This window comes from Lepisma saccharinum, chromosome 3 (assembly GCF_977018435.1).
Source record: "Lepisma saccharinum chromosome 3, izLepSacc3.1, whole genome shotgun sequence".
Classification (NCBI taxonomy): Eukaryota; Metazoa; Arthropoda; class Insecta; order Zygentoma; family Lepismatidae; genus Lepisma; species Lepisma saccharinum.
The window spans coordinates 75,219,270-75,243,839 of NC_139231.1; the positions used below are offsets into that span (position 1 = coordinate 75,219,270).

At 38.0% G+C, this 24,570-nt stretch overlaps 1 protein-coding gene across 3 annotated transcripts in view; it reads left to right on the forward strand.

Moving 5' to 3' along the window:
* Window positions 1-24,570, forward strand: part of Acf (ATP-dependent chromatin assembly factor large subunit) — a 74,335-nt gene that overhangs the window by 25,203 nt on the left and 24,562 nt on the right. For 2 of the 3 annotated variants that reach the window (XM_083118835.1, XM_083118837.1), the window contains exons 9-15: window positions 3,472-3,570; window positions 10,241-10,448; window positions 11,306-11,421; window positions 13,473-13,638; window positions 15,837-16,788; window positions 19,127-19,309; window positions 20,967-21,068. In XM_083118835.1, coding sequence (XP_082974961.1) covers window positions 3,472-3,570; window positions 10,241-10,448; window positions 11,306-11,421; window positions 13,473-13,638; window positions 15,837-16,788; window positions 19,127-19,309; window positions 20,967-21,068 — 1,826 coding nt within the window. The remainder of the gene's footprint in view (window positions 1-3,471; window positions 3,571-10,240; window positions 10,449-11,305; window positions 11,422-13,472; window positions 13,639-15,836; window positions 16,789-19,126; window positions 19,310-20,966; window positions 21,069-24,570) is intronic. The other variant, XM_083118836.1, reaches the window with a different exon arrangement.

Consider the following 24,570-nt stretch of genomic DNA (forward strand, 5'->3'; position numbering starts at 1 on the left):
AAGTTGGGGTCCTGCAGAGTTGCCAGGTCCCCATTGAAGAAGAAGCGGTGCGTAGAACGAAAAAAACACTGTTTCGTCACCAGGCTCGTCGTAAACTGTGAGTGGGGAGGATGAGTTGGGAGGGAGGGGGCGGGAGGGTGGGTGAGGGTTGGGCATTACTGGGTGGCCTTGTTCAGGCCAGGTGGAGTGGTTGCACTCATGGCCGATATATAGGCCCTCTCCCATCTTTTGCGAACAGAGGTGTTGGCTGGTTGGGGTAGGAGGTGGATGATCGCTACCCGGAAGCAGTCGTTGAAACTGATGTTGTGGTGGTTGGTGTGGACGGCGACAGTGAAGTCCACCCCTTGGAAAGATACATCACTGCCGTCATTTCCACCACCTCTGACAGCTCATTCTTAAATAACTTTCACAACCAACCTAACCTCAATCCCCCCCAACAGAAAGCTCTCAGAGACCTCCGCAACAACCACAACATCAAAATCCTCCCAGCTGACAAGGGGTCCACCACGGTGGTCTTGAACTCTCAAGACTACCTGGCGGAAACCAACCGCCAGCTGGCTGACCCCTCCACCTACAAACCCACCACAGCTGACCTATCCGCCGAACACCTCACCAAAATCCGGGACTTCATCCACACCCGCGGCCCACCTGAAGGCCTAACAGCTCGTACCACCGCCATGTTAATACCCGACAATCCCCGCACCCCCACCTTCTATCTATTGCCCAAAATCCACAAACCTGGCAACCCTGGCAGACCCATTGTGTCCAGCTATAACTCACCTACAGAACGAATCTCAGCCTTTGTTGACTCCCATCTCCAGCCTCTTGTGAAAGCTCTGCCCTCCTACCTCCGTGACACCAACCACTTCCTCCAGAAAATCAGCACCCTCCCACCATTGCCCCCAAATACCATCCTTGCCACCATTGATGTCACTTCCCTCTACACCAACATACCTCACTCCCATGGCCTCCGCTCCATAGAATTCTATCTCAATAGCAGACCCAAACCTCACAACCCCAGCACCAACTTCCTGACCCACCTAGCCCACCTTGTCCTCACTTGTAACAACTTCACCTTTGAAAACCAAAATTTCCTACAGATCCGAGGTACAGCCATGGGTACCAGAATGGTCCCATCCTATGCAAACCTCTTCATGGGCCAACTTGAGCAAGAGTTTTTGGCTACCCAACCCCTCCAACCCCTCCTCTGCTCCGCTTCATCGACGACATCTTCATGCTCTGGACACATGGAGAACCGTCCTTGTCAGCCTTCCTGTACCAACTTAACCACTTCCGTTCCCCTAAAATTCACCTGGACACACTCCCCCAACCAGATCACCTTCCTGGATGTGGACGTGCACATCGAGGGAGGACACCTGACTACCTCCATCCACATAAAACCCACCAACCACATGCAATACCTACACTTCTCCAGCTCCCACCCGTTCCACACCAAAAAAGCAATTCCGTTCTCTCTGGCCCTCAGGGGACAGCGCCTGAACACTTCACCCACCTCCCGCCAGAATTATAACCTCCGCCTACACCAGGCCCTGGTTAACCGTGGATATCCCTCCATCCTGGTCACCAAGCAAATATCACGAGCTGCCTCACATACCACTACCACCAAGAAACCTGCTGCCACCAACCCACCTGCACTCATCACCCAATATCATCCCCACCTCAACAAAATCAGGCACACACTGCACTCTCTTCTCCCAATCCTCCACAGTGATCCCGAAACCAAAAACATATTTCCCGACAAACCCAGGGTGGTTTTCAAACGCCCCCCTAACCTCCAAAACATCCTGGTCCACAACACTCCTTCACCACACATCCAACACCCCCCTGCCCATAAATGCAACCGACCCAGGTGCAAGACCTGTCCCATCCTCATCACTTCTCACACCCTCCAGGTGCACACGGCCACTGGCAAATTTACCCTCCATCCCAAAGGGACCTGCCATGCCTCAAACCTTATCTACATCCTCACCTGCAACATCTGTGGTGATTTTTACCTGGGGAAACATCAACGGCCCTCAACCTCCGCATCAATAACCACCGCTCCTCCACCCACAACCTGGACTTCACTGTCGCCGTCCACACCAACCACCACAACATCAGTTTCAACGACTGCTTCCGGGTAGCGATCATCCACCTCCTACCCCAACCAGCCAACACCTCTGTTCGCAAAAGATGGGAGAGGGCCTATATATCGGCCATGAGTGCAACCACTCCACCTGGCCTGAACAAGGCCACCCAGTAATGCCCAACCCTCACCCACCCTCCCGCCCTCCCTCCCAACTCATCCTCCCCACTCACAGTTTACGACGAGCCTGGTGACGAAACAGTGTTTTTTTCGTTCTTACGCACCGCTTCTTCTTCAATGGGGACCTGGCAACTCTGCTGGACCCCTACTTCCGGTTCCGTCTTCTTTTTCTTCTCACACCGATGATGCTATAAATTAGCGAAAATTTTGAATTTTCCTACTGTCCGGTGAGTGTTTCCTTTTACCTTATTTGATTTATATATATATATATATATATATATAACACAGGAATAGGGTTAGAAATGGTGCCAGAAGGGCGGATAAATACAAAAAATGAAGGAGACAGTAAACACTTACCACACGAATAGAAATAATTCAATATTTCGCGATCTGAGTCGCATTTTCAAGAAGGTAGATAAAAGATCGACGACACTGTGAGTAGAGGCACAGAATACTGACCGTAGCGTCTCTACGGTCAGTGTTGCCAGAAACAGTTGAAAGGAAACACGAAATACTTTAGCCAGTGTTTACTGTAAGGTGGATGATGGCAACTTTTACCCCCCCGCTCTGACACATCTTTCCGCAGGCGATGGGAAAGGGCCTATATAGCAGGCCTGCACGCCACTATACCCCCCGGACTCAACCTAGCCAACCAGTAACTCTTTACTCTCCTCCCCGAAACTACCCACCCACCTTACAGTAAACACTGGCTAAAGTATTTCGTGTTTCCTTTCAACTGTTTCTGGCAACACTGACCGTAGAGATGCTACGGTCAGTATTCTGTGCCTCTACTCACAGTGTCGTCGATCTTTTATCTACCTTCTTGAAAATGCGACTCAGATCGCGAAATATTGAATTATTTCTATTCGTGTGGTAAGTGTTTACTGTCTCCTTCATTTTTTGTATATATATATATATATATATATATATATATATATATATATATATATATATATATATATATATATATATATATATATGGATAAAAGCAAGGAGGGCCAAAAGGGCTAAGTAAAAATCAAAAACGGTTCCGTCTATTTCTCCTCACACCGATGATGCTATGAAATTAGCGAAAATTTTGAATTTTTCTACTGTCCGGTGAGTGTTTCCTTTTACCTTCTTTGATTTATATATATATATATATATATATATATATAACTTATTTAAACATGATATTTGATAGCAATGTTCTTACTTTTTTCAAGGTCCATACTGTGATATTGTTCAGCTGTTGTTAAGTGCTTTGTTCAAATTTCAAGAGGAGGAGGAGGATGAGATAATGGAAACAGTTGATCAAGCTGCAGGTAAATTAATAGAAGTAGTTGTCTTAGCTTAGGATGAAACCATGTGTGCATGTAGTAACATTTAGAGAAGAATTAATAATACAATAAAACTAACCTTATTATGATTGAGCTAAATGTTTCGACACAATTTATTATTGTGCCTCTTTCAAGCTCAATCAGAAATCTACATTTTTAAACACTTTGCAGTTTATTTACATGAAGAAATTATGTCTGCTGTATGTAATAAACCATATTTATTTATTGAGAAAATTTCAGATACAGCATGTAGCCATTTTACACTGAAATGAGTAACTGTAATTGCTGTGAAAGGTAGTTGCAACATAAATATAATATATTATAATATAAATTGTGTATATTTTTATACTTCATATACGGGGTGGCTCAAAAAGTCACTTAACACCCCTGGTACAAGGCCACTGCAGCACGCAACATGGAAATGGTGATGACTAATCGTTATCAGGCCAAGGGGGAACCACACTGACGCCAGCCACGCGATCGGCGACCATCTTGATGTCCGCCATCTTGAATTCAACCTCAGAATTTTAAATGGGAAGGGGTTGATATGATATATCAAATCAGGCTAGAATTTCAAGAGAAATGCAATGGTGAAGGTTTTTCGACGTATCTTTAACCAGTAAAAAGTTATGACTGAATTCTTTTACCAATTTGCTCCTTTTCGAGGTGTTAGAAAAATGCCTTAAAATTTGTTTAGCGCATCGGTAATGCATCAAGATCAAAGTGATGTCTAGGGAGAGAAGTTCACATGCCATTGCACACAATTTTAATCAGATGCATCCACGAAGAGCTGTGCATTATGAATGGTTGTCGCGAACAATTTACAGTGTGACACTTCCATTAAATGAGAAGTCCTTCACAGTGACAAGGCTAATGTTTATGTTCATAAGGAAGTTCATAAACAGAATATACAACCCTTGTCATCTGATAACTATACCTTTGGACAGAACTGCTTCACAACGTTCCTATAGTGTTCTGGTGTTCCTCCCTATTGGAAAAAACTCTGTAAAAAGTACCTTCTTCCTTTTGCAAGGATGAAAAGAACCTGTTTGTTTAACAAATCCAATAGCCCTAAGCATTTAAGGTTCCCTTGATGGAAAATTGACTAACCAATCGTGTTCCTCACAGCACGCCACACCATTAACTTACCAGCACTAACCATTCAGCTTTGATCTGTCGAAAATGAGTTATCAGATAAAAATCATCAGATAAAAATCATCGAATATTATGTTTATGAACATAAACATTAGCCTTGTCACTGTGAAGGACTTTTCATTTAATGGAAGCGTCACACTGTAATTGTTCGCGACAACCATTCATAATACACAGCTCTTCATGGATGTATCCGATTAAAATCTCGTGCAATAGCATGCGAACTTCTCTCCCTAGACGTTACTTTGATCTCGATGCATTACCGATGCGCTAAACAAATTTTAGGGCATTTTTCTAACACCTCGAAAAGGAGCAAATTGGTACAAGAATTCAGTCATAACTTTTTACTGGTTAAAGATATGTCGAAAAAACCTTCACCATTGCATTTCTCATGAAATTCTAGCCTGATTTGATATATCATATCACCCCCTTCCCATTTAAAATTCTGAGGTTGAATTCAAGATGGCGGACATTAAGATGGCCACCGACCGCGGAGTGGTGACGTCAATGTGGTTCCCCCTTGGCCTGATAACGATTGGTCATCACCATTTCCATGTTGCACGGTGCAGTGGCCTTATACCGGGGGTGTTAAGTGACTTTTTGAGCCACCCTGTATATTTTTCCTTGAATAAATTTATGCTAATTGTTCTCTTATGTTCTTGCTTCTTGGACTTAAAAAAAAAAAAAAACTCATGGTAAGTACATATTATATGCAGATTCTTATTCACTTTTGATATTTTGATAATTACACTACTTGCCAACTACAGTGGAACTCTGGTTTTACATTTTCCTGCATTATACAGTCAATAGTTTTTCTTGTATGTACGCATTGCATTGCTTGCATGATAAAATTATTTTCATGTCTGATGAAAGGAGCGTGTGTTCTCCTGAAACGTCACAAAGGAAAGAACTGTTTTTCTTATGCTTGTAATAACCGTAAACTACAGGAAAATAATTTTATACAGTCAATCTTGACAGATAAAAGCTATAAAATTGTTCCTGATTATACATTTTTCTGCATTTTAAAATTCCTTCATCTTGGTCCCCTAAAAACGTAAAATCAGGATTTCACTGTACTAAATAAAATATGAAAGGAATATAAATGAAAATGAAAATTTATTTATTTAATCAGTTAGTTCAAAATTTTGCTTCTTTTCTGTTCAAAATTTTGCTATTTTCTGTTTTTAGAGTTTTGATTACTTCACCAGTGTACTTGAATTTCTCGACACAACTTCTGTTTATTATACCTGCCGCAAAATTAGTTTGGTATTGATAGCTGAAGGAACACGTGTCACATTGTTGCCATATCATGCGGTACTGTACAGCAGTGTTCCACAACCGGTGTGCCGTCACAAGGTGAAAGGTGTGACGTGAATTTTTACCTATTATTGTAATATTGTAAGAAATTAATTGTGGATTCCAAGTAAGAAGGTGCTTGTTTATTCTTGCTGATAACTGTTATATTTTCATAGAAATTAAATGTAATTTATTTACTCAATATTGTTATATTTGCTCATCTTATATGTATTCTCGCCTGTAATATTGGGCCGGTTTGATGGGTTACAGGCGCCAAGCTTTGTGATCACCGCAAAGAAAGCCACGTAAGACTTTTAGCGGCCCGCACCAATCATACAATAGAGCTATTCAAGCGAGTTCTTTGTTTGTAACACTGCATCTTTTGTGTACGGCTGGCTGTTTTGTGCCTGTTTGTCGGCGCTTCTTAAACTTTATTGCTCTTTTCCTTCGCGGAATTACCCACACATTGTCAGACAACAATTACAGTATTTCAGTTCAGTTCTATCACAGATGTGCTCTGCAGTAGTGCGAATATTGGATTGCTACACCAGTCTTACTATTTTCTTTTTTCGATATGGATAAGTTCCTTGTACGGAGTGGTCCGTCCTCGAGTGCAAGTAGTGAAACCATTGAGCCCGAAAAAATAGAAACAGAAAGTAGTTCACCGGCGATATAGTGATAACTATTTATCTTATGTTTTTTTTTGGTGTGGTGACAAAACATGCCCAAACCCTGAGTGTGTTGTGTGTGGTGAAAAACTCAGTAATGCTGCTATGGTTCCCAGTAAATTAAAACGACATTGGTCAACAAAACATTCCTCTCTGTTAAGTAAAGATGTGAATTATTTTCGTCGGTTGTTGGAACAAAGTAAAAAACAAGTGATGTTCATGACTACATCGGTACGTGTTTCGCAAAAGGGAAAGGAAGCCGAACTTATCGTAAAGGCCAAGAAACCACACACAATAGCAGAAACGTTGTTAATACCCGCGTGTAAAGAAATGGTAAAAATAGTCCTGGGTTCAGAAGCTGCTACTGAAATTTAAAAAATTCCTCTGCTGACACAGTCAGCTGCCGAGTTAGTGACATGTCCAGTGACATCGAAGACATTATGAAGGAGAAATAAAGAGCAGTCGAAAGTTCTCACTTCAGATCGACGAGTCCACCGATATTGGAGGTCACGCACAACTTTTTTTCCTTCATAAGGTATGTTGATGGGGATGTAATTGCAAGTTGTTTTTTTTTTTTTTTTGCAAAGAACTACCCTAGCGAGCAACCGGTGAAGAAATATTTCATACGACTAATGAATTAACATGGGAGGACTGCATTAGTGTTTGTACAGACGGAGCCGCTTGTATGACAGGCAGAGTGAAAGGATTCGTGGGTAAAGTACACGAAGTAAATCCTAACTTACGAACCGACCATTGTCTCATTCACCGCGAAGCCATTGTTGCTAAGTTTTTGCCATCTCCTCTGAAAATTGTGATGGATGAAGTAGTAAAAGTCGTGAACTTCATCAAATCGCGGCCCCTAAATGTGCAGCTTTTTAACGTTTTGTGTCAAGAAATGGCATCAGAGCACATTACACTTCTGCTACATACAGGAGTACGATGGTTATCTCGAGGTAAAGTGTTAACGTGAATGTTTGAACTTAAAGATGAGATACTTTCATTTTTGACTATTGAGGGGCATGAGTAGCCTATGCAGATTTATTTGCAGATGATGAATGGTTATCTAAGTTGGCATATTTTTCCGATATTTTCGTACACTTGAATGAACTAAACAGAAAAATGCAAGGTAGAAACGAAAATATTCTGACTAGTATGGATAAGATTCAAGGATTTATTAATAAGTTGAACTTGTGGATACAGACAATTGAAAATGGATCGTGCGAGATGTTCCAAACTGTATGGCCCCATGCTGACGATAACAAGGTGTTGATGGACTTAATTAAAGAACATTTAGTACTCTTGCAGCAGACTTTCAAAAAATATTTTGGAGAGCGCGTTGAAGATTTTGACTGGGTTCGTGATCCATTCAGTATGGATTCGAAATATCTTCCGAAAAATTTACGCTTACAAGAGGAACGGGCAGATTTGAAAGCAGACAGAACATTGAAATTAAAATTTTTCGAAGTGCCTTTGGATACATTTTGGTTGTCAATAAGCAGTGAGTACCCAGCTATCTCCGAGATGGCAGTTAATGTGTTATTACCATTTTCAACTACTTATTTGTGTGAACTGGGCTTCTCGACGTTGACTGCAATTAAAACATCAAAGAGAGAGAGACTCAAATCCATCGATGAAGAAATGAGGCTTGCTTTGTCAACGATTCCGCCACGCATCAGCCGTCTTGTGTGCAGCTAAGCAATCTCAGGTATCACATTGAAGGTATGAGTAGAGTTATTTACTTTAAAATTCGTATTAGAATTTCACTGTATTTTCTACAGTGAATTAAAGTTAATACATTTTTAATAAATGCATAAGTCTATTTATGTTTTATAATAATAATAATAACAACGATGATGATAATAATAATTGATTACATAATGACGTAATATTTCGTAATTACATTAAGATTCATATGATTTTGAGGGGACAGACATTTTGGTGTGCCGTGTTGAGTCTAGGCCCGTCTGTGGTGTGCCATGAGTAAAAAAAGGTTGCGGAACACTGCTGTACAGTACGCAGTGCAGCCGTCTGACGCTGCGTCGAGGAACACGTGTTATGAAAAGGAACAACAATGATGAAATGTGTTATTGTTTTTCGAGAAAAACGAAATAACAATGTTTACAACAATGATGAATGCGTTATTGTTTTCTGTCTTCATTTCCATATCCCTTACAACATGAACGAATTAACGAAACGAGAATTGTTTACAGGTTACCTTTTCAATCCATTCTGAAAATATTGAATATATACACTTTCAATAATAATTTCTTTCCGAAGTCTCCTTTAAATTCTTCTCATCTTTCAATTATACCGCAACTGAAGTGCACAAAGTCCAGTTGGTGGGGCATCTGACTTTTTTGCGTGAGACCCGCGGTGGTTTGTGGAACTTTTTCAAATATCCCGGGTGGCTCCGGGGTCGACTCGGCCCAAGTGAGTACCTGAGGTAAAGGTGGTTGGTGCACCGCATCACCTCCATAATATGGCCTATGTCGAGGTCGAGAATGTGTGGAGCCCTACCTCCACATCCCCATATGCCTCCGTACTTTATTTTGCGTCCATTAATTTTTTTGTATGAGACTCCCAGAGATTTTATGAGACTGTCCTTAAAGATGTTTCCTCACCTTGAAAAAGTCCCGAATCTTTCAACGAATCGTGCAGTTTCCCAACAGTGGGATGATCTTTCCTCCTATAATAAGAGTAAATATGGCGACGAATAGCATCTTGCTGAAAGGTATCTAAATTTGTCACGCATTTACTCATATTCCTCTTCTCTCCTGGGGTTTCCAGTTTTGAAGCCTCGTATTTATTTATTGATTTGCACCACATTATATTTTTCTCTCCCTATGATAACAATAGTGTTCTTAGACACGCCGACAGCAGCAACAGTCCTGTCCAGAAATTTTATTTACAGAAATGATTGGACCCCCACTGTTTTTCTCTTGCTCAAATTATTTGCGCTCAGAACAAACCATCTCCAGCGTTTGGCCTTTGAGAAGAATTCCTTTTTCTTTTAGTGCATGATCTCTTTGATACATTGTCATCTCGAGTATTTTCTCCTGTGCTTGACATTCTTCACACAAGCACATTACACAGTCAAGCAGAACACAGAATATTATGTACAAAAAAAACACACTAAGACAACATGCTATATACAACAAAGAATACTCTAAATTCAATAAACACTAAACAAACGGACCGGTTAAAATATTACAGCAACGCAGCAAACAAACAACACGTCCTCTCCCAACATGAAAACTGATCGCAGGAATAATCGCCCGATAAGCGGCAACACCGAGATAAACGTTTTTTGTTGCTAGGTAACCAGGTCCTGGGTGAAGCACCGGGAAGATTTTGATTGGCTCGCATGCCAGCAACCCACCCTCCCGCAGTGACGTAGACCCGATTTCTCCACGTGCTTCACAAGCGTCAATACCAAATTAATTTTACGGCAGGTATAGTGATATCTTGTACTCTGCACAGTGATAAATATTAAGTGATTTGTTCAATTTATTAATTTGTTCCATATTTTTTTTATCCAGTTTCAGCTGATTTGGATATTGATGAATTGGGCGATGTGACAACTGCAGAAATTATAAAATCTGCAACTGCGGCAGCAACGTGGAGTAAGTTGTACCAAGGATTACCTCTGCGGGAGCTTACTCTTGATGCAGTCACATTGACTGAAGTTCTGCGGCTTCATCTCCTTTCGTCAGGTGGTCGTTCCGGAGAGGCAAATTCAAAATGGAGGCAAGTTTATTTTGTTAATTTTATTGAGTTCTGTCTCTTAAATGAGAACTAGCTTTCTGTTGTACAAGTTTTAATTTAAATTGATTATGTTAAACAAATGCATACTTACAATAAATGTATTCTTTAACAGTAATACTTAAAGTATTTAAAAATAAGGCTAACTTGTGACATTTATATACTTCTAAGGTGTGGAAATTGTTCCACTATGGTTTGGTACTAACTTATGGTGTTCCTCTGTATGCTACAAGCCATTTCATACAGCTTAATTTAATACAAGAAATTTGTAGTAAGCTTTGAATTTGGACTTTGTTCTCCATCTGACATCCAAAATCGATTCAGTTCTTTCTGAGTTTTATCCTGAGGATGCGGATGAGATATCCCTGAACCATCCATCAGTAGGGCCACATATTTATGGTGAATAAAATATTAAAATTTCGGTACAAACACTGTGCACATTTCAGGATCAAACGAGGTACATGAAATGGTGAATAGAACCCAAAATTTGATTTGAAAACTATACTTAGTATCCTTTCTAATAGCACATTTATGTAGCTATCAAAGTGTTAAGTTTATCCCTGTGTAAAGGAGTATATTGTTGTTTCTCAATTTTTTGCAGCAGAATTAAACAATTTTCCATGATTTTACATAACACTCTGGACAATTCAGATAAAAATAAACATTACAGTAAGTTATAGCACACATTGTGTTTCCCTCAAAAACTAAATATTTATGCCACTATGACTACAAACATGGCACCTGAAATATGTACTGTTTACAAAACCTGTCACATGCTATCATGATTTGTATGATATTCGAGAACATTTACATCAAAATGGACATTGTTTTGCTTTTTCCAGGTATCAGCAGAGAGGAGGATACACAAGTTTAGATGATCCCGGTTTGCACTTAAGAATTGAGGAACCTCAAATTCTTCGAGCACTTAGCGTTACTAATGTATATGAACTCTCCTTAGGTAAGTAGAGAATTAGTGTATATCACTTGTAGATTGCAGTATCAGCTAAAGATGTTTCAGGGAACTCGGTGGAAAATTTAAGCTGTAGGAAATTTTTTTAACATTTTGCCCTATTGGTAGAGGCACATATTTTTCTGTACAAAAACAGTCAATTTCGGCTTCAAAAGTGGAAAATAAAATAAAATTTTGGTGTTACAGCAGTGAAAAATCAGATCAAAAGTGAAATATAAAATGACATTTTGGTTTTAAAATTGTGAAAGTAAACTTAAATTTGATTTAAAAACTGCACTTATCACACAAAATAAACATATCCCATCTAATAGCACATTATGTAGTTCTCAGCGTAGCACTTATCACATTTTTGCTTCTCAAATATTTACAGCAGAATTGATAATTTTCCTGTGAATTGCATAACTTGCAGGATAATTCAAACTTAATGTCTCATAGGTAGAGGCATGCAAATTTCGTTTTTGACGAAAACACAAAATATGAAATAACATGCTATAATGTTCATTTTTCATGTTTCTGAAAGGTGTGAGGTGTATTTTTCTACTCTTAAACACTAAATTTACCGTTTACGTACCGACGCGACACTTTCTGAAGTCTGAAGTATCCTGCGAGTTATGCAATTCACGGAAAATTGATTAATTCTGCTGTAAATATTTGAGAAGCAAAAATGGACCGCTTTACCCAGGAATAAACTTAATACTCTGGTAACTACATAAATGTGCTATTAAAAGGGGTAAGTTTATTTTGTGTAATAAGTGCAGTTTTTAAATCAAATTTAGGATTATATTCACAGTTTTAAAACCAAAATGTCATTTTATATAACACTTTTGATGTGATTATTCACCGCTTTAACACCGAAATTTTATTTTATTTACCGCTTTTGAACCCAAAATCGACTGTTTTTGTACCGAAATTTTGCTTTTTTTATTTACCACAAATATGTGCCTCTACTCATCGGTAAATAAACTCTTAAATTTCGTGTTAGAGAGTCTATTTCACATTTTGCAGTTCATTTAGCATCATTTTGTGACAAAACAGAGTAGAAATATGCACCTCGCACTTTTCAGAAACATGAAAAACTAACATTTCAATGTGTTATTTAACATTTCATGTTTTCGTCAAAAACGAAATATGCATGGCTCTACCTACTGGAGCCATGAAGGTTGAATGTATGAAAAGAATGTATGAAAAATATGGGAAACCTAAAATCTGGAATGTAAAATCAAGATTCCACTGTAATAGATAGCATACCATAAGTTCTGAACTCAAAGGTGTTTTGGAAGGAATCCGTTTTGTTCGTCTTTTAGTATACACAGGGTGATTCAATGTCCCTTTACACTTCCTATAAAATGTAAAGGAGTTATGCTGGGTACAATTGGTCATGATAGAAACAGATTAGCCCTAGGGGGAACCATATTGGTGCTTTACAAGCTGACATCTGCTGTATTGGAGGAGGAAGGCATCGAGACCATACTGTTGTCAGGGGAGAGAAGTTCACATGCCATTGCAAATGATTTTAATCAAAAACACCTCAAGCGAGATCCAGTGTGGCATGTGACAGTTCCACAATTACTCCAAAAGTTCAGGGAGACAGAATCAGTCAACGGCAGGTGACGGTCAGGATACCGCACAACTTCCACAGACACATTAGAAGCATTCTGACACGTGTGTTCTCACATCTGGGACATGAGACATTTGTTACAATCATGCAGTCATAACTTTTTCCTGATTAAAGATAGGCTGAAAAAACTTCACTATTGCATTTCTCATGAAATTTGATTTATCACATCACCCCTTTCCCATTTAAAAATTTAGAGTTCAATTCAATATGGCAGACCTCTGCTTGGAGCTTGGAACACATCAATATGGTTCCCCCTAGGCCTAACGTGTTTCTATCATGGCCATTTGTACCCAAGCTAACTCTTTTACATTTTATAGGGGTGTTAAGGGTCTTTTGAATCACTCTTGTGTATATATTGACATTTATCTTGTACAGCTGTAATTATATACTCCAATTCTCACATGAAAACCATCACTTGCAGGTGATAAATTAAAGATATTGGCATGCTTAATGAATCAAATCTTGACTTACGCTGCCATACGAGACTACATAGACGAACGTGGTGAGAAAACTAGGCAGGCTAAGATGGATTTGCGGCTTCATCAGTGGGCTGAAATGAAGAGAGAGAGAGAAGCCATAGCTATGAGGTAAGTGACTCTTCTCATAATTTTTTTGTACCCTTAATTACATAATAAGAGTGGAACTACAGGGTGGCTACTCACCAGGAATTCTGTGTGAATTATTGGCTCCAGGAATTATGTGTGATTTCTGCGTGCACTTTTCTTCGTGGACGTGATAAATTGCAACTTTTATTCATACAAATCCCATTGAATTTATCCATATTTAAATGCTTTAAGACAAGTTTACAAGTTTAACTTGTATTTTTATCGAAGAAAAGAAAGCTGGGTGGAAAATATGGCAGAATTCTCTCAATCTGTTTACTTTGTTAGTGTCTTTTGCAGAACAATCTATCTGACAGGCAGAAGATTATTGCAATGTAAGATATCTTGAAGTTGATTAGGTAAATTTGAGTGTGAAATTCTTATACAATTAGCAATTTTTCGTAGATTAGTATATCCCGTAACATTTGTGACTTGTGTTTGTAGATGCATTTCGAGTCTTGAGTATGCAAAATAGCAAATGTAAACTCCGTACCTTAAATTAAATATTTAAATACATATGTATCGTTTAATTGAATTAAAATTTTTGGATACATTGGAATTACACAGACCCTTTATGTTGTTAAGATATTTGTGTGTGTATCTGTGTGGGTAGTGAGAAGCAGTAATATGTAAGGTTGAAAAAACATTTGCTTGTACTCTTGAATTTTTAGAAAGTTTGCATTGAAAACCAGGAATTATACTTGAATTTTATCATGGTACTAGAGTGGCCACCTTGGACAGAATTATTGGTATTGACCTATATTTATTTATGGAGGCAGACAGACTGAACCCAATTATAGTACTCTAAATATATAAAATAATTACAATAAGCTCACTTGCATGTTTCAGTAATTTCTTTTAGGGTTGTACAAACTCATACCAAAAATATCAGTAGCATTATTTTTGCAATCTTGAAGTTAAAGGAGTGGCATGCTCTGCATACTGGAGAGGGTGAAAGAGCTGATGTTATCACTCTTTTAACAGTGAAATATTTTGTATTTGTACTGCTTTTAATGTTTGTACTATTTGTACTGATGCCGACCCATCCAGAGGCAGGAAACTTGAAAGGATGATGATGACTATTTGTACTGCTGATATTTTTTTAATCTTCTTGTACCATTAATATCTTTGTAGAGAATGAACAAAACACTTAGTTGTTGTCAGAGGGCTAGTTCATTGAAGTTGTACTGTGAAAGTAGATTCACATAAGGATCGAATGTTGGATATTCTCTACAGGGCTTTGAGTTCGATGCATCTAAGGAACTTTGTCTCAATGCATTGAAGTGCTTGAAATGATTTTTTTGAATCTGATTCCAGAGTACTGATGCATATTTTAGTTTTGACCTGAATTAAAGAGTAGTAATGAACTTTTATTTTACCTATTTGATATTTTGGTAAATGTTCTTTTATAGAGATGGGACAGATTAATCTGTACCTTATCGATATTGACCATTATAGTCATGTCAGTTTGTTGCTAAAATTACTGATAATTTTACCAATCGGGTATATCTATAAATATCTTACAATTTAGTGCAATATTGTGCCATTTTGTTACAATTTTTGGTGAATACCTTTGTTAAATAAAAGTTTGCAAAAACTTGGCTCGTCTGGTAGCATAATAGGTACATTTATTGAAGAAATCCATAAACTATTTGGAATTTTATATATTGGTATTGGTAAATTTTATAACTACTTTATCGTTATTGGCTAAAATTTCAAATCGGTTATTATGTTATTTTAAAAAAAAGAAATTATTAGGTATAATTTATGTATATCAAAGTTTTGTACAGTAAATGTGTAAAACAAAATTTATTTTCCCAAGGCTAAAAACCATTGCTCAGTGTTCTCACTGACCTAGAAAACTCTCAGAAATTTGCTTAGCGAAAATACATCATTTGTCTGTGCAGAAATTTTGAGAGGAAGAGTGTTAAGAACTGTTAGCATACCTAATCGTAAAGTCGCTTATGTTGGTATATTTTCTGACCTTCATCTTGCCTCATATAACATTATTGTATATACTATGGATGGCGGCACATTATTAAGCACCTTATCATTATCATATCAGCCTAGGGATATCAGTACAATTACTGGTAAGTCTATTCATCCTTTTTTTCTACAAATTCTCTTCAACTGAAAAATTCTTCCATTTATATACGCTAATGATAATGTGTATTTTTTTTAAGGATAAAGAAGAAAAAAGAGCAGAGAGAGAAGGCTAAAGAACAAGCAGGTGAAGGAGGAGATGGAGAAAACAAGGACAAAGAAAATGGTGAAAACAAAGAAAACAGAGATGAAACTAATGAAGAGGAAGCACAAATGACACCGGAAGAGCAAGAGGCACAGATGCTAAAGAAGGAAAAGGAAGCAGCCAGGAGAAAGCAAGAATATCAGAAAAAGGAGCAAGAACTACACGAGGTGATAATGGCCAACCAAAGTGCTATGTACGTTTCGCCATTAGGTCTGGATAGGGCTTACCGGCGCTACTGGCTTTTCAATTCACTTCCTGGTATATTCGTCGAACACGACGACGAGTACGTTGGCCCATGTTTGCCGCAACCTACTCCGGGTCATCCTGAATTAGCAGCGCATAATAGTGATGAAACGTTGCCTTTTGTGCAAAAGTTGTTTGAGGAGAAGTCCTGTAGTGAAGAGAAGAATGGCAGTAGTGATAAGGAGAATGATGTGGACAGTGATATGAAACCAAATGTGAATCGTTCAGAAGGCTCAAAGAAATTGTTTGGAATCCAGAATGTTAGTGTTTCGGACGTTAAAGCACCAGCAACCCATCCTATTGAGAGTATGATCGAGGATGCAGTCAGCAAAGGTTTAGTGAATGAGGGGATATTGTGGGATACGGAAAGCAAAGATGTGAAAGATCAAGTGAACGAATGTAAGAAGAATTCAGTGTTTGGTATGTGCATAGCTGATGACACCAAGTGTACTGTGCATTGTACTTACCTTCCAAAAACAAAATGGTCTTTCTTTAGTAAGGAAGAAGAATTGGATTGTCTTATTAAGTGTTTAAATGCACGTGGCTTTAGGGAAAGTGAACTGAGACAGGCGTTGGTGCAAGAAAGGCAGTACCTTTCAAACTATTTGAAAATGTGCCCTGTTCATAAATTAGACCAGTCTCAAGTAAGTCCGAGTTTTTCTTACTATAATATAACGTAAGTCTGCTTGAAGTTTAATTATAGTTCTAAGTGATACAGTAGACTAGTTTATGTACATATAAGTCAGTAATGTTATTTTGATGATGTTGATTGTCGAACTTTTAAACTAAAATGTCAGTTTGGTTTGTAAGCTTAAATGTCACAATTAGGTAGAGGTTATGCATGAACAGATACCAATGTGAATGTATAAAAGATTAGCTGTGATATCGGTATCACAGATACAAGTTGATACTGCAATAATGCGGCATGACACTTTTGTAGAGTTAATATCCTGGAAATTATGCAATATGCATAATTTTCATTATGGACAAGGACATTGTGAGGCGGACAGAAATAGATTTTGTAATTGTAACAATGTTAACCAGTTCAAATCTTTTCTGCTGTGTGTACATTTTTTGAATTCTGTACTGAAAGTTTTTTTATGTTACGAATCATTCATTAACATTTTAATTAGGACAGTAACCACTGCAAATATGCTTGCTGATTCCCACCAATACCAAAATCAATACTTGAAAATTGTAAGAATTCAAAACAGTTCAGTGTATTCATAAATGTTAATCTATTTAAGTTTTCCCTGGGAACTATTACATATCAGTCTGCAAGAGTTTTCCTTTAAAATATAATTTTACGTGAGATAATCATTTAATAACATAATCCATTTCTCCCCACAATGTTTTTGAAATAAATAATGAAAATTATGCATTTTGATTAAGGGGAGGAGTTACAGTTATGCAACAATTGTGCATTTATTTCAATATCACCTGAATGGGCACTGCTACTAAAAAAAGTACCTGGGTGTATCCAAGAGTATGAATTTCTCTACATGTTTCAAGTGGAAGCATTTTTTTTATGTTTTATATTTATTTTTATTATTAAGCTGGACACGATGTTTGAAAAATATGATGAAAAAGAATTTTTGCAATCCCATGTATTCCTTCTTTATGGGGAATCAACTTCAACATCAAGTTACAGCTAATCAAATGGAAGTTTCGACTTTTCACTGGTGAAATGCATCTTCAAACTGACCTCTTCCCGTTGATATCTTTTTTCTATTCCATCGGAAGTTTGATATTCCTAAGAGAACAAATCAAATAATACTCCCATAAGTCCAATGCATTTCTCCTTGCCCCGTACGGCCATCCTGGCAATGTTGCAAAACCTGATGAGCATAAGAGAGCTACATTTACTAAGGCTGGATAATGTGCTAGTGGGGTGCTGCTATTACCATTAACTCTAAATTGATGACAATTTAGTCTTAGTTTTCACCACCTAGATCCAACGGCATCATGCATCTCCATAATCCACCGATGGTCGTATGAAATCGAAAATAAAGTATTCCCTGATAATAATATGTCAATTTCACGTCAACATGCTGCTATAAAGAAAGTAGCTGTGCATATAAGAGTGGATGGGGTGATGCAGACAATATAACAATATCATGTCACGTGCAAAATGTATATTCATGGCAAAAGTTTGTCTATGTGGGCTGGAACCAGTGATGATGACATAGTGGGGCATGGGGCAGGCACCCCAGTTCACAGCCAAAGGAGTTCACGATGTGGCTCCAAGAGAGCTAAGTTGACAACACTGCCATGGCGGAAGAGCTAGGGAAGGGCCTCGTGGAGACTGTTCCACATGTCCTTAATGTAATTTCTTGGATATTTATACTCCATGAAAATGTTGCATGATATTTTTGCAGACACTGCGAGACAAGCAGACTGTGGAAAGTGTCGGCTGGTATTAGTGATTAAATTTAACTGATGCACATTTTTCTCCTTAGCAAACAAAAATAGTATCTTCTTTTGCGTGAGATAGTGTTTCGGTATTATCAAGATGCCAAAGATGAAGAAAGCATGAAACTAACTTCATGTATAACAGATGCATATCAAAGACATGAACCAATAACAAATGTTATAGGCCTTGCCATAGTGTGCTATTTAGTAGAAGTGCTACATTTATACTCTTATCATTCTCACAGTAAAATTGTTGATGTAATTATTACATTTCTATGAGGGGAATGAAAAAACATTAAACATCATACATCTAGGTGTAACTGGCAATGAAACCAGAATTGTTTTTAAACCATCTTTTTCACTTCATATACAGATTATGGTATACATACGTATTGTTTTGTTTGCTTTCCAACTAATCACCATAAGAAGACCTTAACAGGTTACATATCTAAATGGGGTAAATGGTGTTTACATCTAGTTAGGAGTTTTATACCTATATTTGTCACACACTCTCATTTTCAGAACATTCAAATGTATTGCTTTTAAACTGTAGAATGCATTGCATTCCAGGCACCAGTGGAATTGCCTGAGCCACGAAAATCCTCAAGGCATACAGGAGCTCGCAGAGATGTAGATCCTAACTTAAACTTCCCCGCAGGAACTCCAACAGAGGACATCCTAGAGTTTACACTAAGAGATCTTATTCTAGACATGGAGGACAAAATTCATCTAGGAAGCTTAGGATCTTTAAAGGTAAATCTTGTAGACATTTATGATTTTCATCCAGTGTGTTTTGTAATTGGTGTAAAATTTACGAAACAAATATAAAGTTTTATTCATGATGATAAAACTGAAATGTCAATTTATAAACAAGTGTTTTAAAACCTGAAATTCATAGTGATTTTTATTATTTTTTAAATTATAACAAATATGTCTACAGATCACCAAAATCCATCAGTAGCACATATGGCATCAAGGTGGTAGTCTTTCTGCTGTCATGTACATTCATGTCTTAGTCATGCTAGCAATGAATATGATGATGTGCAGACAATGAGTATTCGCATGAGATTTTCTGACTTGGGGTGCCCACATAATTAGTCATCGTCTGCCTTCTCCTGTACCTATGCCATGGGTAACAGAGGGTCATGGTGCAACAACCGTTGTACCATCTTTTGGAGGGAATTGAAACATTTGATCAAAGGGTTGTTTCATTACACATTGAATTTTTTAACCTTTTGAAGACAATGAAATGATGTACTTTTAAGCAAACACACTCTGTAGTAATTAGTACATGTGATTGCAAAGAATATTTTATGTAATTTTAATTTGCCAAATTAGTTCTTGTAAAGAACAGGGTTCCTACGTGTCCTGGAAAACCTGGAATTTTAAAGTATTCCTTCCAGGCCTGGAAATGTTATGAAATTTCACATTTTTCTAAGCTGTACCTGGAATTTTGGAGGAGGTTGTCCTGGAAATTCCTTTGCCCCATTTTATTTGTATGAATTAAAATAAGTTTTCATTTAAAACAGGTCAGTGTCATGACAGTGTTTATTTTCTTAATGTCACGTTGCTGTGTAGTCATAGGTTTGTGCTAAGTTTTATTTTTGTGATTGAAGTATAATGCCCAACGTTTTTGTATTATTTTGTATCACTCAGAGGTAGAAAATATGATGATGATAATAATGGTTAAAAAAAAAAAGGGTTTGCTATCCTAAATATTCCAAGTTGTCTAAAGATATTATTCTTGTTTATTTGTAATACAAGATGGTAATTTTTTTTAAACTTATATATACTTGTGTTTATTTTTTCTACCTTTGTATTTTTTCTGTCTTATTGTAAAAATAATTAAATAACCTTCATTATACTAAGAAATGAAATGTGTAGAAAGGAGCAGGTGTAGGGGAGTTGGGAGCCTACATTAAGAAAATGTAAAACTTTTTTTTTTAATAAAAGAAAATATGTAATGATGTGTATTTTGCCATGGTTACTTTGTACACTTGTCCTGGAGCAATTGTAGAAAAACCTTGAAAAGTCCTGGAAATGTTCTGGAAAAAATTGCATGATTTTGTGTAGGATCCCTGAAGAAGTAAGGGTTTTACTGTATGTTCTTTGTTTTGTCTTTGTAGATAAAGAAAAGTGTTATTTTTGAAAAAGTAAGGCAAGGCATGAACCTCAATCTCCATCATGTAAAAGAATAGTTTAGTAAATATACTATGTGCCGTCATTAGGCGATAAAAATATGAAAGTATATGAAAATGCATAATTTGGTGTTACCAGTTGGCTTTATAGGCTATCACGTCAGTTTCATTCCAGATTTAAAGGGAATGTGATTGGAAGTGTTGCTATTGGAAATGAATAAGCCATTTAAATTTTTAAAAGTAGTAATATAATAAATTTGTTTACATTTCAGGTAAATAATCGTGATGCCTGGAGAGCAGCATTGGAATGTCGAATGTATGATGCTCAATGTGAAAAACTTTTGTGGGGAAATTCAGAAAACCCTAGGCAACAGGTATGTGTATAAGTGTTCTGTGTGTTAAAAAGTAATATATTTGCATTAGACTGTGCTAATATTGGTATCTTGTGAAACCCTACGTTCCTGCTTAATACGTTCATCCAGTCAGGCCCCCAGCAAAAGGCCATGTTAAATAATAGGATGTTCACCTCGATTTTACGTTCGCTATAACTCCCGTTTCCCGCTTTATACGTTTTTACGAGCTGTGACGATGTCTTAAAATTTGGCAGAAACCTGTTCTGTTGACTATGCGACTTCTACCTCCCTTTTCTTGATTTTGCAGATGTTTGATTCACCACGCGACTTGAACTTCCAGATATTAGGCTTTCGTGTGAGAGGAGGGAGCGAAGAGGCATGGTCAGTGGAAGGCAGGCAGGGGGGGGGGGGATGGAGAGGCAGGGTACAACTTGCATTTGTCATACCTCCCTTGAGGGGACAGGAAGGGAAAACTGCACTTCTTGCATTCCCCGTGAAGACTAAATGGGCCGATTCTTCTGCCGTGGGTTCAGACAACAAGTACACTGTTGCCAAACTGATTCTCTCTAAATGCTGCCTTCCCTAGAGTTTCTACACAATGTGTGTGACTGAGGTGTCTTTGTTCACCTTCCCCTCCACAAAAATGCAAGTGGAAAATTGACAACGAGACTCGATCACCATTTGCTTCTTTGGTCATACATTTACTGAATTCTTCATAGTTGACGAGAACGAAAGAACGAGGGGGTGTTGTTTGTATATCAGGCCTCCTCTAATGGCGCAGTGGTTGCGTTGTCGCCTTGTAATCAAGGGGTCCTGGGTTCGATTCTCGGTGGAGGCACACAGTGGTTTGGATCCCAGTTTAAACTGTAGGTCCAGTCCCGATTAGCCTTACTGTGCATAAAGTGGACTTAAAACACCAAATCAATCCAATTGTTTGTATATCGTGTTAGCAATATATATCGTCATATTTGGTGATATATCATCACGATATTTTAGCGATATATATCGTGGAGACAATATATCGCCGATATCGTGATGTGGAAAAATATAATATCGTATCGTCTGTGACGATATTTTCTTGATATATCGCAATATCAAATTTCCGATATCGCCCATCCCTAATCACTAGAGGCACATATTTTATGTAAATAAAAAAGCAAAATTTCGGTACAAAAACAGAGTCGATTTCGAGTTCAAAAGTGGTAAATAATATAACATATCGGTGTTATAGCGGTGAATAATCACATCAAAAGTGCTATATAAAATGACACTTTGGTTTTAAAATTGTGAATATACTAATCCTAAATTTGATTTAAAAACTGCACTTATTACACAAAATAAACTTACCCCTTCTAATAGCACATTTATGAAGTTACCAGAGTATTAAGTTTATTCCTGTGTAAAGCAGTCCATTTTTGCTTCTCAAATATTTACAGCAGAATTAATCAATTTCCTGTGAATTGCATAACTCACAGGATACTTCACACTTCAGAAAGTGTTGCGTCGGTATATAAACGGTAAATTTCGTGTTTAAGAGTATATTTCGCATTTTGCAGTTCATTTCGCATTATTTCGTGACAAAACAGGGTAGGAAAATACACCTCACACCTTTCAGAAACATGAATGAACATTACAGCATGTTATTTCATATTTCGTGTTTTCGTCAAAAACGAAATTTAGCATGCCTCTACTCATCACTAGTCTTGTAATTACTGAAAAGTGCCAGCAAGTATTTCTGCCCCCGATTTTCTTGCTCCTGTGGAAGTGAGCACCGTTACAAGAGACAACTTAATCAATTAACATAAAGGCGAAAAGACTTTCTTCTGGCATCTAAAATTCCGCAGTTGCTCTTCAACCTGAATATGCACATTCAACGAACATAGCATACTGCAAGTGAAAAAAAAGATGCCCATCTTCCCCAACGTGAGCTCATTACTTGGGCTGTGCAGAGCTATGCAGTAATTAAAGGATTCAGCCCCTTTCTCATTTTTTAATGGCCCGCATCGGAAATCTTGCTCATATGTCTGAAGCATTGACATGACAACATTGGAGAACTTCAAGCAGTTATCCTTCTTCCCCCCCCCCCCCCCCATCCTTCCTTTTTTCTTCCTGCAACTTGGCCGCAAATAAGCACACACTTGATAAGACTTCTTCAGTGCCGCTCAACTATCTGTTCGTCACCCCCTACCTTCCATTACAAACTGGTGTGAGGGGTGTCTGCGAGCAACGGGCAGCTGGCAAACGGCACCAAATGTTTCGTCTCCTGGCACCAGAGTTATGGACTCATCCAAAGGGAAGAAAAACGACATTGTTTCGAATCTCCTCTCCGAAGGTTGTTTTGTTTTGGCGATTAGGAAACACATACCAGACACAAAACGAGGAGTTAGAAAATGAAACCTTTTTTTTTTTTTCTCTTTTTTTTCTGATAAACACCTTGAACACAGAGCAGTGCGGGAAGAAAATGCACATGATGCTAAGAATAATATAATTGCCGCTTTTCTTCGGTACCATTCACGTGCTGAAAATATATCACACAATATTAAACGTTGACGGAAAGACAAAAGAAAAAAAAAAGAAGGAACATGTTATTTACCGGGAAACTATTGGTGGAAGGGGTGTTTGCCCTTGGCAAGACTTCTAAATCCAATAATAAATCGTCAATTAACATGGATGTAAATAACAATCAGTGGCGTGCCCAAAGGGGGTGATGATGGTCATAAGCCCCCTCCCTATGGTCAGTGTTTCTAAAGAAAAATAACGTCAAAGGCAGGAAAAGATGGCAAAAGGAGGGCTGACTACTATAAAAAGTATACGTAACCCCATTTTTCCTTTCGAAAATCCTTCGTGCGTCACTGATAATTTATTGCGACCTCTAAAAATGCGTTGACAAAGCTTGTTTTGTTCACTTTATGCTTTTGGGTTGATTGGGACGGGATACATATGCAGCTCAAAGTGGAATCTGAACCATTCTGCACGTCTTCAGAACACTTTGATTACAGTATATAAAGATGCTTGGCATCCAGCTATAAGTCATCACCCCCCTTCCAATTACCCAGGACTTCTAAAAATAGCAACTAATTACCAGTTTACAGAGTAGACTGAGATCTCACACGATCAGATGCATAAACTGAACCTAATAGGTGGCAGTTAGAAGCAGTCATCCACTGTCTCTACCCTCGAAAGTGGGTCCCGCTAATCTGTCATTGACTTTAACAGCAGGTCTTGCTTTTGACCTTAGAACTTTATTATCATACTTCCTTCCTGTTGTTAAATAATTTTTGATACAAAATACCCCATAAAAAGTCTATTATATAGTAATTTCTTACTGACACTTGAGTTTCACCCCTCCCTTATGCTTTCCCGCATTTTACGTTTTTTATTTATGGGCCCCTGAAAAATGTAAAATCTGAGTTTGACTACTTTTTTTGTATGTTGGGACCATCAAGATTGATGTATAATGCGGGAAAATGTAAAATCGGGGTTCCACTGTAGTAGCTACTTTGGTGCCCGAACTCACTGACTA